General features: G+C 44.3%; 1 protein-coding gene across 7 annotated transcripts in view; it reads right to left on the bottom strand.

The window, feature by feature from the left end:
* The window catches only part of LOC149287104 (protein CASP), a 236,500-nt gene that overhangs the window by 12,316 nt on the left and 205,114 nt on the right, over window positions 1-19,070 (bottom strand). For 5 of the 7 annotated variants that reach the window (XM_089493440.1, XM_089493438.1, XM_089493441.1 and 2 more), the window contains 2 exons: window positions 18,085-18,349; window positions 3,687-17,596 (listed from right to left, as the gene is read on the bottom strand). The exons of the other annotated variants lie outside the window; for them this stretch is intronic. In XM_089493440.1, the coding sequence (XP_089349566.1) occupies window positions 16,864-17,596; window positions 18,085-18,349 (998 nt within the window). In that variant the 3' untranslated portion in view covers window positions 3,687-16,863. Of the gene's footprint in view, window positions 1-3,686; window positions 17,597-18,084; window positions 18,350-19,070 lie in introns of those variants that run through there. 7 annotated transcript variants of the gene reach the window in all.

Below are 19,070 nucleotides of genomic sequence, written 5' to 3'. Positions count from 1 at the left end.
CATATTCTATCAATCGCATAATCACACAGTTAATCAATCACATATAGAATATGTGAACAGATGATTGATAGAATATGTGAATATGAGGATGGCAGAATATGTGGACCGCTGAATAAGTGATGCTTGGATATGTGGATGATGTGTTATAGCATCCTTAAAAGAAAAATAGAATACATAAGGAATAATAATAATAATAATAATAATAATTTTATCTGATTTCTTTGTTTTGTGATACTCAAACAGCATAGAAATAGTGTGTACGTTGTCTGTACAGATTGTGTTGCTTTTCCATAATGCCTGACTCTCCTTTTCTGTTGTCTGTGAGTCGTTGTAAATCTCTTTTTGTTGTTGTCATTTGTCGGATGCATAATATTTGTAACAAAATGGCTTTTTTTTTGGTTTCAGTATATGTGTGTGTGTGTGATTTGTGTTTCAAAAGTCCAGAGTAGGGCAATATATCTGAGGAATAGGCAGCTATAGTAGCACCTAGGCCTTGTGTCCTAGCATGACCTCAGGTGACCTTTGTGACCTCGAGTGACCTTCAAGAAGGGCATATAACCAGCTTGTGACCTCAGATGACCTTTGTAAACTCATTTGACCTTTAACAGGTGTAGGACCTCAGATGACCTTTTGTGACATCAGATGACCTTTGACGAGTGCAGGAGGAAGAGTTGGTGACCTCAATTGACCTTCCATGACCTCATGTGACATCTCACGGCCACTAGTAACATAATATTGCATAGCTTTGTGGTTTGAAGTATGACGCTTGAGCGTATAATACTTATGGTCTTTATCGTCCCCCCCACAAACTGGTTTTGGACTTCAGTTCCCAGAAGCCTCAGCCATAGGGCCCTATGGCTGATGCTTCTGGGAACTGAAGTCCAAAAGCCCTTAGAAAGAGCACAGACAGGGCCTTTAAACTGCAACCATGGTGGCTCCCCGGCTCTGCTTTTTAAGGGCTTCTGGAGGACTTCACCTCCCAGAAGCCTCAGCTATGTAGGCCAATGGCCTGGGCTTCTGGGAAATGAAGTCCAAAAGCCCTTCAAGAGCACAGAAAGGGTTGAGAGGTTGCTGATATTCTTGTCTGTTCTCTTAAGGGGTTTTGGACTTCATCTCCCAAAAGACTCAGCCATAGGGCCCTATGGCTGAGGCTTCTGGGAAGTGAAGTCCCAAAGCCTTTAAAAGAGCCTTGAAGCATAACAGAGACACACTACAAACTCGGCTGTGCTCATGAAGGGCTTTTGGACTCCAGTTCCCAGAAGCTGTCGGCTCACACAGCTGAGGCTTCTGGGAGATGGAGTCCAAAAGCTCCTTGAAAGCAGACTCCAGGGACTGCTGCAGCTGCACCCTCAAACATGACAAAGAACCCCCCCCCCCCAAAAAAAAAGACCTTATACTGCAACAGCCTCCAAACTGTGCCTTTTAAAGGGCTTTTGGACTTCAACTCCCAGAAGCCCAGGCTAATAGCCTGCATGGCTGAGGCTTCTGGGAGCTGAAGTCCTCCAAAAGCCCTTAAAAAGAGCAGAGTCTGAACCCTATCTGTGCTCTTGAAGTGCTTTTGGACTTCAGCTCCCAGGAGCCTCAGCCAAAATACAGGAGGGGAGGGGGCAAGAAGAATACAGTGATGGCCAATGGCTTGGGATTCTGGGAGACGAAGTCCAAAATTCCCTTAAAGAGCACAGTGTGGGGATCACTGATTTAAATTATAGATCATTTAAATTAAATTAATTATATAATTTAATTTTTATTTATTTATTTTAATTATTATAATTAAATAATAATCCCTTAAAGAGCAGAGTTTGGGGACCACTGATTTAAATTATAGATTATTTAAATTAAATTATTTAAATTAAATATTAATCCCTTAAAGAGCAGTTTAGGGACCACCGATTTAAATTATAGATTTAAATTAAAATTATTTACCTTAATTATTTATTTAATTAATTTTAAATTTTATATTATTTCTAACTATTTTAATTATTAAATCGAATTATTAAATTTATTTAATTAAATAATAGAGCATGCATTTTAAATAATTTATTTTGTAGCGTATTAATTTCTGTTGATACTTGCCTCAATCCCCGAAAGGGAAGAGGCTGGATATAAATAAAAATTTATTATTATTATTAGCATTATTATTATTTAATATAATAGATCATGTATAGCTGTGGTCCCCAAACTGTGCCCTTTAAGAGATTTTGGACTTCATCTCCCAGAAGCCTCAGCCATGACAGCCTGGGATTCTGGGAGCTGGAGTCCAAAATCCCTCAAAGAGCAGAGTTTGGGGATTTAAATAATAGATCATTTTGAAGTCATTTAAACTACTAGAATGCAGTTGTTAAAACCACTCACGGAGTGTAAAGCGTGCAACTGAACAACGCAACAACAACAAGGGCAGAGAAGTCATACACAGTCAATGGCCAGACGTATGTTTGGAAGCTATTATGAATTGTGCTTCCTTTAAATGGGTGGCAATGGGAAAGAGTAAGGTAGGTAAGGACTTTAGCAGAGATCATAAGAGCAAGCTTGAGCCAAAATACTTAGGACAGACCTTACCTGGATTTGTTGTTGTTGTTGTGTGCCTTCAAGCAGCTTCTCCCCTTTTGGATACCCTAAGCTAAACCCTTTATGTGGTTTTCCTGGCCATATTTGTTGAGAGGACTTTTCCCTCTGACTTTCCCCTGAGGCTGAGAGAGTGTGGCTTATTATTGCCCAAAGGCACCCAGTGGGTTTTGTGGCCGAGCGAGGATTCGAACCCTGGTCTCCAGAGTCATGTTCTTACCGCTCAAACTGCTACACTATGCCAGATCATATATATCTAGACAGACACCTACCTGGATAGGTTTTGCTCCAAACGTTGCACTCTTTGGTTCTTAAGAAAAGCATTTATACACACGCTTGACCCTTCATATTCTTTTTAGGGGCACAAGACCCCGTGAATATGGAAAACCCCCAAATAACAAAAACACCATGGTTTTACCTGAGAGGACACCTCTCTAGAAATTTCTAGGTCCTCCAGTGCAACTCTGTGGTCAACATCCGACAGACACTGACCATAGAACTGCAATGGAGGAGCTACAAAGGCCTAGTAGAGTATCCTCTCTGGGAATCTCTAGGTCCTCTGTTGCAACTCTGTGGTCAACGTCCGACAGACGCTGACCATAGAACTGCCCTGGAGCAGCTACAAAGGCCTAGTAAAGTATCCTCTCTAGGAATCTCTAGGTCTTTCAGTGCAACTCTGTGGTCATCGTCCAACGGACACTGACCATAGGACTGCCCTGGAGGAGCTACAGAGGCCTAGTAGAATATTCTCTCTAGGGATCTCTAGGTCTTTCAGTGCAACTTTGGGTTAAAGATGACCATAGAGTTGCACTGGAGGAGATACAAAGGCCTAGTAGAGTATCCTCTCTAGGAATCTCCAGGTCTTTCAGTGCAACTTTTACTTAAACTTGACCATAGGGTTGCACTGGAGGACCTAGATATCCCTAGAGAGAACATATTAGTCAAGCCCGCAAATATCAAAGCCACAAATATGGAGTGATGAGTCTATATACAATATTCAACATCAGATATAACATTTGAACCCCGAGGCGTACGGTGCGGAGGCCACGTTCGCACACCGCTGAGACCAAAACGTTTGCTGCTTTCGGGTTCAGGTCTGTCCCAAGAAAAAGAGGCCCCACGCGTTGTCGTGTTTGTATAAAAGATATTTACTTCAATTATCACACCTAGGGTGCTAGTGAATAATAATAATACATCGTGTGAGAGTTTTTCGTACAGTGATATTGCTTCTCCATATCATATAGGGAACTGTTGTACAGTGCTGAGAACATACATCGTATGGCTAACCCGAGGCGCGGAGGAGGCGCCGCTTCCGCCGACGGGAGGCGCGCTCCCCCGCTCTTCGCCGCCGCCAACCATATAAAACTTTAATTCTTTTAATAAAACTTCTGAACAAGAAATAAAAACGTTACAAAAGATGAAATCACAGCAACACAATGCAGAGGGGCTTTCTTTCAAAGCGACTTGGTACAAAATAAAAAACGGAAAACGACACTCTTGTTTTTATTCATTTTTGGTCGATCGGGGTCTCCGTGAAGGTATTCTTTCCGTTAAAGTCGGTGATTGTGAATATAAGAAACGAGCTTTCTAAAAACATCTAAGACTTAGTGCGTTACAAGGAAAAAAAATAATATATATATATCTATTTATATTTATATATATATATATATATTTATAAAATACTGCTAAAAATGTCGGGACACCACAAGTACGCGGAAAAAAGGGGAGTTTAAAATGGAGCTTATCCTTTTTCTTCTTTCTAGAAAGAAAATATTCTCAGGAAAAAAAATACACCTTATTCTTTTGTGTTTCGAGTTCATATTTATTTTTGTGCTGTCTTAGTAGTAGTAGTCAGGGCGAGTCCAAAGGTTGAGCCCGATAAAATGGCAAGTAGTTATTGCACAAATGCAAACATAAAAAAAGAAATATATAAAATTAAAAGTTAAAAATCATCTTCAGAGAGTCGTCCGCCGGGAAAAGGCTTTGCGCAAACGCTTCGGTTCCGACGGGACCCGGTGCGCAAAACCTTCCGGGACAACTCTGCCCTGGACTTAAAATTATACACACACACACAGATATATATGTGAATATATATATATATTTGTGTGTGAGAAAAGGGACGTCAGGGACGCAAACGTAAAGGTTGGTTGCCATTGACTTTGGATTTCAAGGTCCAAATTTGCACACATAACGTTCTCGGAGCATGGTTCGGAGACGGCAAAAAGACACAGTGCCTGTTTCGTCCGGGGTACGAAGACGGCGGCAGAGAACGGCTTTCGATACTGGAAAATGCATAGACTGTTTGGAGAAGAGAGCAAAACAAACACACGGAAACCTCTCCCCAAATCTCACTGCTTTGCAAGCGGACCTTCCTTGAGCCTCCCCTCCCCAACACCCAGTTCAAACAAGGGGAGAAATAAAGTAGGGTTGCAATCCACTAGGAACTCCTCCTCATCCCCTGGAAATGGTTCGAAGCATCCCCAACGCCTATTTGTTTTCAAACCAAAGCCACCAGTGGATTGCACCCAATGCCCACCTTGGAGCCCAATGCCCACCCTTCCCAAGAAGCCAATATGCTTGTAACTCGGTGTCCCTTGCAAGCACTTTTAAACCATAATATTGTTCCTTCCTTCCTTTTTTGCAGCAACTTTTCATCTCCTCTTCCTTTTGCATAAGCTGCTCTCTCTCGCCACAGAAGATGTCCCCTCCAACCCACCGTACAGCAGACAGCGCTTCATTCAAAACAAAACTGAACCTCCTACATATTCGTAGTTGCCAATGCACCAAGAAAGAGCCGCAGAAGTTATCCATCCCAATAAGGAGGCAAACCTACCTAGAAGGTACCACAAGCATGTCTGGTTTCTTCTTTTACTGTGACAAGAGGACAGAGCCACATTTAGGCTTTACGATGACTTAAGATGGGGAAAACGCAACCTTCCAGATGCTGCTGGGTTGCAATTCTCATCCGCCCCGGCCAGCATGGACAACGGCGAGGGACGGAAGGAGCCACAGTCCAACAACATCTGGAGAAATGGAAGCAGAGATGGTCTCCATTTTGTCAATTTCCACTTATTAAGGCCCTAGTTGTAGGATTGAACGTCCACCCAGTTCCAAAAGAAGGAAAAGATGGATCAATATAGTTTTTTATGGGTTTCTGGGGCTATGTGGAGTTTATTCCTGACGTTTCGCCAGCATCCGTGCATCTTCAGAGAATGCTGGCATGGAAGAGAGTGGGGTACATTCTCTGAAGATGCCAAAGCCACACATGCTGGCGAAATGTCAGGAATAAACTTTTCTTGAACATGGTCATATAGCCCGAAAAACCCACAAAAAACTATGGATGCCGGCCATGAAATCCTTTGAGTTCACACTGGATCAATATCCTTTGCGTTAGAAACAAATTCTAGTTGGAACGGATGGGTTCCTCTTTAGCCACAGCTCGAGTCGGAACATTTTGCACCCTCTGCGAATGCCAAGACCTCTCTCTTCCTTCGACCAGCGTCTCCGTAAGCTTGGAGTACTGCGTAAATCAATGAGGAAAAACAAAAAGGAGGACCAGTGCAGAGCAGATGGAGGGAAGAGAAGAAGGTGCTTTGCATTTTTAAGACGCAAGAAGCATCGATTCCACCCATCGCCACCAAAAGGTGAGGGACCACTCTAGGGACATGCTCCCTGTTGAACCACAGATTCGTGGACAACGGGATCGTCTCCCAAAAGACGGCCTTGCAACTGAAATTACGCAAGTTAAAGAGGAACATAGTCTCTTTCAGATGAACCTTACTCTTGAAATACAACACACTTGGGGAGAGAGGAGATAGGAAGGGAAAATGTCTCTTCATGGGCCTATCCCACAGGCTCAAGGAGGCTTCAAGCAACTTCTATCCTGGATTCGTTCACCCCCGCGTCATCCTAAAACCCCGAGGCGGAATAAGATTTAAATAAAACCCATTTATACACATTTACAAAGACTCCCAAAATATACAATGGAATGATATGGGCCTGGCTGGCCAGCCCAAGGGCATGATGCCCCATCCGTGGGCTGCGCCAATGAGTACACTACTCATAGATATGCGCCAGGGCAGAGCCCTTGGAAGGTTATGCAGGAAGCTCTGGAAAGCACTTTGAGGGGGGGAAATAATCTCATTCCAAAAGGCCCAAGGTTTGTGCGAAACTAACAAAGAGATATGCTTGGAAAACAGATGATTTTAAAAATCAGAACAACAACAAAAACAAAGATTACACCTAAGTGCCAATATTGATCAAAGAGGCAGAAGAGTTGAGGTGTTTGGCGTGTTTTGAGCAAGTCCCAACGCAACCGGAATGACCCCAAAAATGTGAAAGCAAGAGATATCGGGGCCTTTTAAGGCGGATGGAGGAGGAATGATAAGAGATTCCTTTGTATCTAGAGAGGATTCTTCTATGTATGAGTAAGAGAGAGAGAGAAAGAGAAAGCCTGATCTATCAGATCTCTGACAATTACGCATTAACTATGTTCAAGCCATACCTCCCCCCTCCTTTCTTGCCATGTTCTTCTTTGGACAGAACAGTTGCTACGTAACACATTTTTGAATACGTCTGCAATGGGTGGAGGACGGTTGCGACGTTACAATCTACCACTCCAACTTACTATCCTTCTACTCCATGAATGTGTGGCTTTATTATGGGCAACAAGTGCAAGAGAACGGAAGAGGACTGTTTACCAAGAGGAAACTAAACCATGGGGCACAAGTGTTCGCTTGTGAAGTTGGACCGATGCAGACGAAGGAGAATTTGAATGGACTTCTCACCGCATCATAAAAACACCCAAACCGTGATGAAGCAACATACATAACAACCTTATTGCCAAGCGAGTCCATACTATGTGCTTCGTCTATACCAGTGATTCCCAAACTTTGGTCCTCCAGAGGTTTAGGACTTCAGCTCCCAGGGTTCCTGACTTTTGGCCAAGTTGGCTAGGTCTTCTAGGAGGCTGAGGTCCAAAACACCCGGAGGACCAAAGTTTGGGAAACCACTGATCTACACACTGTGTAGTAAACAGTTGTGTGCGCCCACCCAGTGTTGCTTCCACTTGACTACAAACAAGCAAAGTGTTCGCCATTGTGAAGTCCAGAATCCCAAAGACTGAGAAGATCTCCATTGCTGGTGTTAAATGCTCCATGTTTCTACAAACAGAACGGTTGGTTCCCTCCTATTGCACAAAGAGTTTTACATACGCCTTAAGTGCTTTCCAGAGATCAAGAGCGATCCGACAACCGAAACGTCCAGTTCTGAGTCCATCGCGCATGCCAGGCATTGGGTTTTTTGGAAACAGGTACAATTATTCTCTAACATACACTGGAATCCAGCTCACTTGTGCTTTAAGACGGTCTCCCATCGAGAGAGAAGAGAAGAGACAGAAAGGCTTTGTGACTTTTCCTTTAGAAAGAAAGAAAAGACCCTCAGAAATAGAGGTTGCTCTAAGCTCTCCAAGTCAAAAGCCAATGTAGTCAGACTTTGAAAAGGGAGCAAGCCATCAAACAAAATTTCACCTCAAAGAAACTCTCAAATAAAGCCCAGCATGCCTGAGAATTACTAAGAAGAGGAGCCTGGCGGAAATGAATTTAGACGATGTAGGTTTCCTTGCAGACCACTAGTAAAATACGCTACGGAAGTGTGTATTCTCTTAACGAATTTGGAGGTAATCTGGTCAACAGAAACACGCCAAGCCAATCCATTTACACATAGGATTTCTTTGAGAGTTTTGCTTTCACTCCTGAAAAGACCTCTAAAAGTGACACTGGTTTCCCAAACCAGTTAAATGGCCATCCTTGCATTTCACCAGTTCACTATTGGTTAAAGCGTCTCCTTTAAAGATACCTGAGTATCTTGGCAGAAAGAACTATCTAGGAAGCCATCCAAAATGACACCAAATGAAAGAAGACATTATTGCTCTGAAAGCCGTAAACGCATGCGGGTCCCCATCCCACGCATCGGACTCATGCTCCCATTCCCACGCAAACTGCAACCTAGTTAGTATTTAGTGCTGCTTTGGTTTCTTCAAACCTGCTTTTAAACTCTGTCTACTGAGATTTATTAGGTTAGATTCATTAGTAAATTAATGAAAACCACCCAGGATCTGAATATCTAGGCCTCGCTTTTAGGCCTGATTGTAAGCATCTTTGAAAGCAGTGGTCCTCAACCTTTGGTCCTCCAGATGTTTTGGACTTCAAGTTCTTTATAATTCCTGACCGTTGGCCAAGTTGGATGGGGATTCTGGGAGATGAAGTCCAGAACAAATGGAGGGCCAAAGGTTGGGAACCTCTGTATGAAGGACCAAGAAACACAGACTCCTTTGAGCATGCTCTAGTGTTGGCTACTACTGAGTTTAGTGGGGTCTTCTCCCAGGTGTCACATTTTCTACAACCTCCGTCCAGATATCTCCAAATATAAATCTACACATACATTACACAGATTTGGGAGTGGTGTCTAACCTAAGACCTTCTTCTCCCAGCCAGTCCAAAAAGGAAAGCCAACAATATTGTTCAATGTGAAAACGATGGCTACGCAAATCTACCCAAACCATGTAACCCTAGACCAGATCTAACTATTGGAGTGATACTCAGGTTGGCTTCTGAGAACTGCTACTCGCTCATGAACGTCTTCTCATGGGATCGACTCATAATCTTATAATCTCATAAAGCGGGAACTAAAAGCAAAGGGAAGCTCTTGCTCACCTGAGCCATAGCAATAGTTGCATTGCAAACCATATCTTCACTTCAACCCCTTTTTATGTATTACGCGCAACGTTGGTTTTACGAAAACCTACCGGTTCAACGAATTTAAAAACACTGAAATCACAATCACGGAGGATCGTATTAAAAACACCTGGAATCTGTAAAAATTGGGATGTACTGGTGTGTCTTAAAAAACAACAACCCAACAATAGATTGTTTCCACGCAGTTTTTGTACTTAGTAGTGCGCACAAGGAAAAGCGCTAGCGACTGAGAAGCTGCAGAGCTGAAAGAAAGAAAGAAAGAAAGAAAGAAAGAAAGACCGGGATGAAAAGACCGAATCGTACTCTGCTAGAAGAGTAGAGCAAATGCTGAGGTAGCAATGGTCACAACGGCGTTTGATGGCCCTTTCTCTCGAAACCAAACTCAGCAAGAGACGGTGAAATTGCCTTCTCAATGTGGAAGCACTGCTAATATCCAGATGAAGCAATGGAGAGTGGCTTACCTAGCATGGTCCCTGAAGATATTCCCAAGGAAGCGATGATCCAAGAGGTTCAGCACCATGCAGGAGGCAATGGCTGGAGCCAAAGCCAAGCAGGAGGAGAGCCATTTGCACTGATTCTAAGTGAAGTACTGCTAACAGGTCTCACCTGCCTGCTTGGGTTAGCAATGACTGCTTCCACAACCACACCATCCTCATCTTTGGGTTGACTTTTACTCTTCCCGTGCAGCTTGCAAGCATGAAATCTGAAGGGATTGTTCTGTGACTGGAAGACACGTTTCTACAAGGCCCCAAACCAAGAGGCTTGGCCTACCTAGATTTCCCGAAGGCGGCATGTCAAAGGCCCCAAGTAGTCTACCTTCAAGAGATGTCTGCTGAAGAAGAATGGACCCAGAGGCAGATGACCAAGATGTCCAAAGGTCTGGAAACCAAGCCTTACGATGGAGCTGGGCATGTTTAGCCTGGAGAAGATAAGACTGAGAGGTGACAGGATAGACCTCTTTCAATAGAAGGCCGTGTAAAAGATGGAGAAAGCTTGTTTTCTGCTGCTTCAGAGACTAGAACATGAATTCAAATTACAACAAAAGAGATTCACCTAAACATCTAGAAGAGCTTTTTTCATTCCAAGTGCTGTTCAACAGCAGAGTCTGCCTCAGAGGGTGGCAAAATGCTCTTCTGAGATGAAACGGGCAACTTTCAAGAACGTTTTAGCTGTGTATTTCTGCATGGCAGGAGGCTAAACTAGATGTCCCTTGTAGCCTCTTCCAGTTCTATGATTCTAGGCGTAGGAGAGATTGGGCCTCAGAGATCCCCAAATGTCCTGCTTTTATCAAAGTTGCACACACAAAAATGCCAACCTCTAGCTATTTTTATAGGGTTTTTTTGGGTGGGTTTTTTGGGCCATGTTCTAGAAGAGCTTATTCCTGATGTTCTCTGAAGACGCCATCCACAGATGCTGCCGAAACGTCAGGAATTGTTCTGGGCGATCATAAATCTCACCACCTTGGCACTTAAAATGATTTACTAAGTTAGAGAACGTCAAACAAAATGGATTATGTCATTAGATTTCAGTCCTTTCACATTGACAGTCCACAGAATAAATAGAGACCGCTTGAGATGCTCAAAAGATGGGATTAATAGGAAAACCTGGGTTTGTTTCAGGACCCCATCAAGCTGTTTGCTGACAAAAGAAGCCACAGGACAAAACATACTGGGCTCTTCCATCTTTTGAGCATCTCAAGATGCGCTCTGGTTGGTGCCCTTGCCTCATCTACTCTGAAAAGCCTGGGGAATGTCCCTCTCCAAACCGGCTAAAAGGAAGAACAGGAGCTTCCTTGTGCATTTCTTTTCTTTTTGGAACTTGGTGCAAGAGCGAGATCTACTCTGTGAATTTCGGAAACAATTTCTTTCCCAACAGCAACACGCATGGAAACTGTGACTGCGCTGTTCAATATTGGATCTCACCAAGTCATGATGTAAAACCCAACACCTGAATCAACCATGGCTTTAGATGATGCTTTATGCACAAAGTTGGAGGTTCTAAGTATGATTTACTACAACGGTTCCTTTGTTCAATGTTTGGGGTTCTTCAAGTGCTGTGGATTGATGAACATACTCAATTCAAGCAAACAAATTTTAGTCCCACTGTCATTACCATCAAGAGCCATGTTCAAACTGACAATCTTACAGTATTTATCTATGTTCTCTCACCAATTTTCCAGCTTGAATAACAAGCTGATGCGCCTTCTTCTGCATAGGCAAACCAGCTTGACCGTTCGAAAGGTTGCAATCCACTTTGAGGTTAAATTTACTTGGAAGTCGCAGTTAGTCCCTGAAGCCAGAGTCAAGAGAAGAGGTGAGAGACATCACAAGACGGTGGTAAAAGGCCAAGGCTCCTCCTCAACTCTTGGGATTAAGGCTAGCATGTTGGGAAGAAAGTCCCACTGAAACCATTGGCGCTTACTTTTGAGAAGACACGCAAGGCCTTTTTCCTTCATAGGCCAAGAATGGAAGGTGTCACCCTAACCAAGACTAGAGATCGATATGCGCCAAGGGACCCTGTAGCACATGTGAGCCCAACTGAAGGAAAGAAGTTGAGAGCATGAGCTTTTGTGGACTCTCACCTACTTCCTCAGATGCTAGAGATGGAGAATGTGTGGTGGTGGAGCTCTCGACTCCGCTCAACACCAAGTCGTAACAGTCAACATAATCTGGAAAAGTAAACACACGCACACCGATTTCTGGTGTAGATTATGACACTCTGCTCCCATGCTAACCATGTTCTAAGGTTGACAAAGGTATGGAGGAAACATATAAGGAGTTGGGCCTGTTAAGCCTGGTGAAGAGAAGACAGAGGGGTGATATGACTCCCTCCTTAGATATTTGCAAGAGAGAAGGGGGCAGGTTTGTTCTCTGCTGCCCCAGATGATAGGGCCAGGTCTAATGGCTTCAAGTTAAGAGGCAGATATGTTTCAACTGAACCTTAGAAGGAACTTCTTGTTGCTTAAGAGTGTTTGTGTTTGGCAATGGGACCAACTGCCTAGAGGTGGTGGGTTCTCACAAATATGTCTTCACAAAAGGGCTGGAGAGAGGATGAAGATGGAGGTCCTGCACTGGGGTCTTCCAACTCTGTGGTTCTATGGAAAGCTGCCGTGTTCAGAGTGGCAAAGTGAATCTTTCTCCAATGCTCATTGTCAACTGTGTCCGATGGGAACGTCTGAATCGTGGACCTTCTTGCCTATTCATCACAGAGTGGCTATCTCCTTCAGCGTCTCTCTCCCTGTAGAGGGAAATGGGATTCCATGAAACCCACTTCAGATGGACCATAACACATTGCAGCATCTGCTCCAGAAGCACAGCTTCAAGTGGTCCAGGCATAGATCTGCCAGCTTTACACACAGTGAACATCTGCTGAAGGCATCCTCTCTTCATAGGACTTCATGCGTTTGCTGGCAAAGATTTGAGCCCTTCTGATAGAGCTGGAAACATTGAAAACCTGACTTCAAATGGTGGGACCCAAAGCCAACCAGCAAGGTGGTTTTTAAACTGGCAAGACCGCACTAGAAACACTAACTCACATGCCTTGTCAAAGACATTCGGAGTATATCTTTAGGGGGGAAAGGTGCTAACCCAATTTATTTTCCCAGTGGTAACTTTTCTGGCCTATCCTCACCAAGAAGTGACGAAGGGACCCGAGACATCTCTGTAAAGTGCCAAGTATGCTGAAATCTCGAGAATTTTCCTGATTCAAATTTTGCAGCCGAGGGCAGAGTGGTACCATCTTTGATTTGGTCTAACCGTGCCTTAGTCCTGCAACGGGCCATGTGTTCAAAACAAGCAAACGATGCTCCTGGCAAGAAAGAAAGAAAGAATACAGATCCGCTTTGGCAAGTAGGTACACCCTACCTTGGAGGAAAAAAGAAAACTCGGAGTATGTGATTTGTACAATACGATCCACATATGCTTGATGGCGGTGGCAAAAGTACGAGAGAGAGAAGTAAAATGCTATTTATTTATTCATTTATTTAATCAAGGCACTTCAATATTGCTTTTCCAGATGGTAGGCAGAACCAGAACACTAGGCTAGGGCCTGCCCTGAGTTACGTTAGTGATGACCGTCTTGTTAGTTACGGAAAGCATGGGCAGAGGCAGTTAAGATGCACGGAGGAAGGTTTTCATTAATGTCTGACCGCGCCAAGCATTCTGGCCACTATTTGGGACGACGGAAACCGAACTGCAAAGAAAATATATAAACACTTGAAGGCAAGAAAGACATCCCTAGCCTGCATAGAAAGCTTGTTCCGACAGAAGTACAGCAAGTTCTCTCGAAGGCCGTAACAAAATGGAGACCTGCGCATAGGAGGTACTTCCTGCTATACCAAGGAAATGGATTTTCCTCATTGGCTAAACAGACCTACCTCGTATTCTTAAGCCCCGTCCACCACCATATAACGTTTCGGCGATATGTTGGAGATGGCGATCTATGGGCGTCACGTACGCGATACAACCGGAAGTTACTCTGCTCCGAAATGGAGATTGCGGCCAGGCGGTCGAGAGAATCGCATCGCACTTCGGCACCAGAGATCTCAAATTTGCTAGCTATTCTGCAGGCAAAGGTGAGCTTGCAAAGTTGAGCTTTCTATGTCACTACGATGCTCAGAACAGCTATCTTTTGTTGGAGATTTGCCTCCTCGCGTCACGATGGCACGAGCCAGGAGCAATTTGTATGCCTCGGTCGCTAACTTCCAGATCCCCATAGTAGTCATGAAATTATAAAAATCGGTATGAGCGAGAAGTGGTACAAGAAAACCTGCCTTCCAGCCTCCTAGAGCCTTTGTTTTGGGCCATGAAAAGGCATTTACGTTAGTTTAAAGCTACTGCACTCTTAGAACGGGTGAGGACTTGAACTAAGTGCTCCGGTCACACGCTGGAGAGACTGTAAAACACCTAATTTCCTTTCCCAAAAAATCCATGCAAGGAAGGTGGTTTCACATCTTACAGTCCAATAATAATAATAATTATAATAACAATGACGACGAGAATGACGACAATAAAATAATAATAATAATAATAATAATTACCAATTAATACAAGCACATTGAGCTGTCGTGTTGGGAACCCCTTTGAATCAGAATGCCTCTCCTCCTGACCCCCTCCGTAGCATAAAGTAAGTTATTAAGTAGAACGTAAGAAGCACTGAATGCACCATTAAAGTGTCATAAAACGATATTGACCTAAGACGAAAGTTTTCCGTGGTACACAAAACAAAACAAAACAAAATAATAAACCCCCAAAATGAACAAACAAAAAGAAATTTGTCTGTCAATAATATACAGCATGACAACTACATCTTGTAAATTATACCCAATACTGCCGGCAGTCTATCCCTCTAAAAGAGTATTTGCCCCCTTTCATCCCTTCCTAATAATCAGATAATAAAATACAGCACCTATAAATAAGCAAAAAAAATATATATACCGAAATCATCTATCGTTAGTTTTAAAGATATGGCAATAAAGGAGTCTAAATCAGCAAAAAACGGTAGAAGCCATAACTGATAAAACAGCTTATTGGAAAAAGGTGGCAGTAATGCACTCTTTATGTGTGCACAAAGTACGTAAGAAAATACAGACGTATAAAACCGCACACGCACACACGCAAGACACGCACTCCCCCACGCGCGCAACCCACACGCATCCCTCCACACGCCGCTATGCTCACGCATATACACATAGACAACCGGAGGAGTCGGAGACAACTTGGAAATGCAACTCGGTACTTTTGATCGGCCGTCGCAGCTTGTCGCAACCTACGGCGGAAGGATTGCGACGGGCGCGGCGATTTTTCGCGAGCGTTTTGGTTCGGAGTTTTGTCAGAGAATCAAATGCCATGTGCTCTTTTGGTTCAGAGGGGGAAAATAATAGATATATATTAAAGATTGTTCCCACAACTGAGTAGTATAGAAAATTAGAAATCAGTGCTTGCTGTGGGACTACAGTCAGTAAGTAACTACTTAAGGATATTAAAGAGAGATCAGGTACAAAGAGGCCTGATTCTATCTCAGTGGCAAGTGAGTGCGACCGAAGGCATGGCAGACGTCCCTGCCGTGTGCCCTTCAGATACGTTGGACTACAAGCGTTGGGCATGCTGGTTGGGGATGATGGGCCCTGCAATCCAATATATCTGAGGGCGCCAGGCTGGGGAAGACTGTCCTAAGTGCTTCCCATTGCAAAACGCAACTCCCTCTTTCCCAAAATGATATTAGCTGGACTCTTCTATCCTTCTTGCCAACCAAAACGCACAGTGCGGACTTTTGATGCCACCCGCCGCATTGCCCCGGGACCAGTTAAGTCCGGGTTTTCTTTCTAAAACCGGTAGTTCTTTTTTCTTACGGGGCACATAGGATTAATGCAGGGATGTGTAGTTTTTAAGCGGGTTGAGGACTCGTCCGGACTTTGCGTTTGCAAGGCTGGCATAAAAGGATAGTCGGACTGAACCGATCCAGTACATCCCCGATTCCAAGCTGTCTCCCGCGCCTCCTAGAAATGAGGTCTGATCCGCGTGCTTCGTGGTTAAGAGGTTAAAAAGCAGATTACAAAATCCCTAGATTTCAGAACAACAATTCTTCTTCTTCTTTTTCTGTCCTGATTTGGCCTAAAATGGAGTGTATTAAACAAATCCCGGCCCATTAAAGAGACCGGAACCGGTTAAAGCTATGAAACGATGTGCACTACGAGTCAATATTTTTTTGTTTTCTATTTCACTTTACAAGAAAAAACAAAACCCAAAAACACTGAAACCAGCTACCACAAATTAAAAGATAATTTTTTTCCTGATGTGACTTTTTTTGTTTTGTTTTCTTTAAAAAATACGTGGAGTAAATGTGGTTTTTCTCTCTCTCTCTCCCTTTCTCTTTAAACCCCAAGTTTCAAACAATATTCTTTCTTTATTTATTTTCTTGAAAATATTTAGGAATTCAAACTAGTGTGTTTAGAGTCGGGCGGACTGTGCAATCTCTTAGTGGCAACTGAACGGCTACAAAAAACACCTTCCTTTCTTATTTCTCTCCAAAAAAAGCCACCCTCCCCTCCCATCTTTTTTGTTTTTCTCCGTTTTCGTTTTCCTGGTTACAGAATAGCGCATTATTATCGCTCTGTCTGAGCCATTAGATGGCGGATTAAAAAGCCCCCTTTTAAATACGTGGGTTTCTCTTTTCTGTATATATCTGTTTTAAGGCCCGCACCAAAGAGGAGGAGGGCAGAAGGCAAAAGCTGTGTGAGTTTTTGTGTTTTTTTCTTCCCCAGAAACGGTGGAAATCACTTTAGGGCAATTAATAGAAACACTTCAGGGTACAAAAAAGCTGGACTACACCATTATTTGTTTTTCTCAGTTTCTCTTCCTCAAAAAAGCACAAAACATAAAACCGGGCTGAAACGCTCCTTTCGTTCTGTATATATGCACCTTGGCCTATGGCGTTTTTGCCCCGTGGCCTGCAGGGCGGTTAAGTGCGGGACATTGAATTCAAACCAGTAAGAGGTCCAAGTTTTTAACTTCCCCAAGCTCCGGAAAGGAGTTGGGTGAGCTTAATCTCAAAACTCCCATTCCACAGGCTCCTCTCGACTCGCGGCCTTCTCCAAGCGGTGGATTATGCTGTTCAAGTTTGCGGCCTTCTTTTTCCTCAGCGTGTTGTCCCGGGCGTTCTTGGAGCACGCCGCCGCCGCCGCGTCCGAAAAACCGAACAAACTCTCCAGGGAGTTGGCTTTCTGAGCGCCGGCGGACAGCGTGGAACTGGTACTTGGCACAATGGGAATCCTCTCCACGCTCTCCTCCTTGGACTTGCGCAAGCTCTCCCCCGGAAGGACTGAGGTGGAGGCCGTTGAGGTAGAGGCATCATCCTCTTCCGGAGCACAGTTTGGCGTGGGCCCCAGAGTTTCTCCTGAATGTCGACAGCCCGGCGGAGGACTCTGGCGCGGCGCTTTGAGCCGGCCCTCGTCGTCAGTGTCTTCCCGGCTCTCCGTTCCCGGCTGGAATGTCTCCGTCTTCTCCGAAGATCCGGCGTCTCGCAGTGCCTCTTCCCCTGCTTCGAAAGCCGACGCTGCTCGTCCTCCCTGAGACTTTGTGGTTGCATTGCTGTACTCGTCGCTTTCCAGGCCCCCTTGCTTTCCGTCAGGCGGGCCGTCCGCGTCCACCCCATCGCAACTGTCTCCTTCGGAGCTGTGAACCGCCCGGCTGCTTCGAGCCGAAGGAGAGTCGCTGGCCCCAACCTGGCCCTGGCCCCCCGCTTGGATTTCCTCAATAAACAGCTCCCGACGAATGCGAGATCTAGAGAAAAGAAGAGAAGAATACAAGGGGTGCATGTAGTTGGATCCAAATGACACAAGTGAAATGGACACAACAGGCTGAAAGAGAATCCCTTAGGGCAGTGGTTCTCAATCTTCATAATGCCACAACCCTTTAATACAGATCCTCATGTTGTGGTGACCCCTCACCATAACTGAAGTCTATGAAAACTCATGCTGCCAACTTCTTTCTTTCAGCCTCAAAGATCCTGCAAGATCTCCCTACATACTGATTCTACAGACTGACATGGCTACATCTTTGAATTCTACCTCCTTTACACATTGGTCTAATAATCCATTTCCAAAGTCGTCTAAACAGCAGTCTTCACCCTATCTTGTGGCAGTAAAATAGCAAAATCAATTCTGCACGGTGTTAAAAGGGACTTTCCAAACTATGGCTTTTGTCAAGTAACCTCCACTCCTAGTTGATCAGGGAAGGAGAGGCACCTCTGACCCACGAGCAACATTTACCTGTAATTGTGGAACCAGTTAATGACGGTGCTGGTCTTCAAGTTGAGCTGCGTGGCAAGTTCCTCAATGGTTTTTGGTGATGGGTATGGCTTCTGCTGATAGGCGCGCTTCAGAGCTTCCTTCTCTTCCGGGGCCAAGACGACCCGGGGCTTCTTCAGCTGGTGCTGCGCTTGCGGACTGGCCCCCTGGCTGTAGTCGATCCCGGATGAAGTTGACTCCGAAGGCTGGCTGTCACTGACTGAGCTGTGCCGCCGTTTCATGTACGCTGAAAGACAAAAAGCAAGGGGGGACAGGGTCACTGGAGAGGCCAAACCAACCAATGGGATAGGTATGAAAGGACGGTTTTGGAAGCCAATGGCTGTATCTAGCTGTCTGTCTACCCAAAGTGAGATTGTTTGTTCACTGAGCCCTGCAAAAGGATCTTTCTCAGCCATCTGTGAAGTGCTGAAGGGGTCTTGAACCAGGACCACCACAATGTCAAGACATTCTGGAGCAGGAAGCAAATGCACCTTCTGCCAATTTAGTCATTTGCTGCTGTGTGCCTTCAAGTCATTACTAAAGTGAACCTATCATGGGATTTTCTTGACAAAATTTGTTCCGAAGGGGTTTCCCATTGCTTTCCCCTGAGGCTAGAGAGTGTGATTTGCCCAAGATCACCTAATGGGTTTCCATGGCCATGCAGGGATTCAAACCCAGGTCTCCGGAGTCACAGTCCAATGCTCAAAGCACTGCACCAGACTGGCACTACCTATTTACTATTTTTATTTTAAAAAATGCTCATACTAGAGTACCAAAAGAGAGCCAATGGGATGTGGTAGTTACCGCTTTTTGTGGGTGTTTTGTAGTGAAAGTGTTGGGCAGGAATTTGGGAGATCCAGGTTCAAGTTACTGTGTGTGAACAAATGCTGCTGAGAAAACTCTATGAGATCACTGTCTACTGGAGTTAATTTGAAGGCAAAAGACAACAACAAAAAGTGTGTCTGGGG

This window comes from Sceloporus occidentalis, unplaced genomic scaffold, assembly GCF_023333645.1.
Source record: "Sceloporus occidentalis isolate IW3139 unplaced genomic scaffold, rSceOcc1.0.p SCAF_64, whole genome shotgun sequence".
NCBI classification, from domain to species: Eukaryota; Metazoa; Chordata; class Lepidosauria; order Squamata; family Phrynosomatidae; genus Sceloporus; species Sceloporus occidentalis.
The sequence above is the reverse complement of the archived record's forward strand: the minus strand, read 5'-3'. Positions and strand labels throughout refer to the sequence as shown.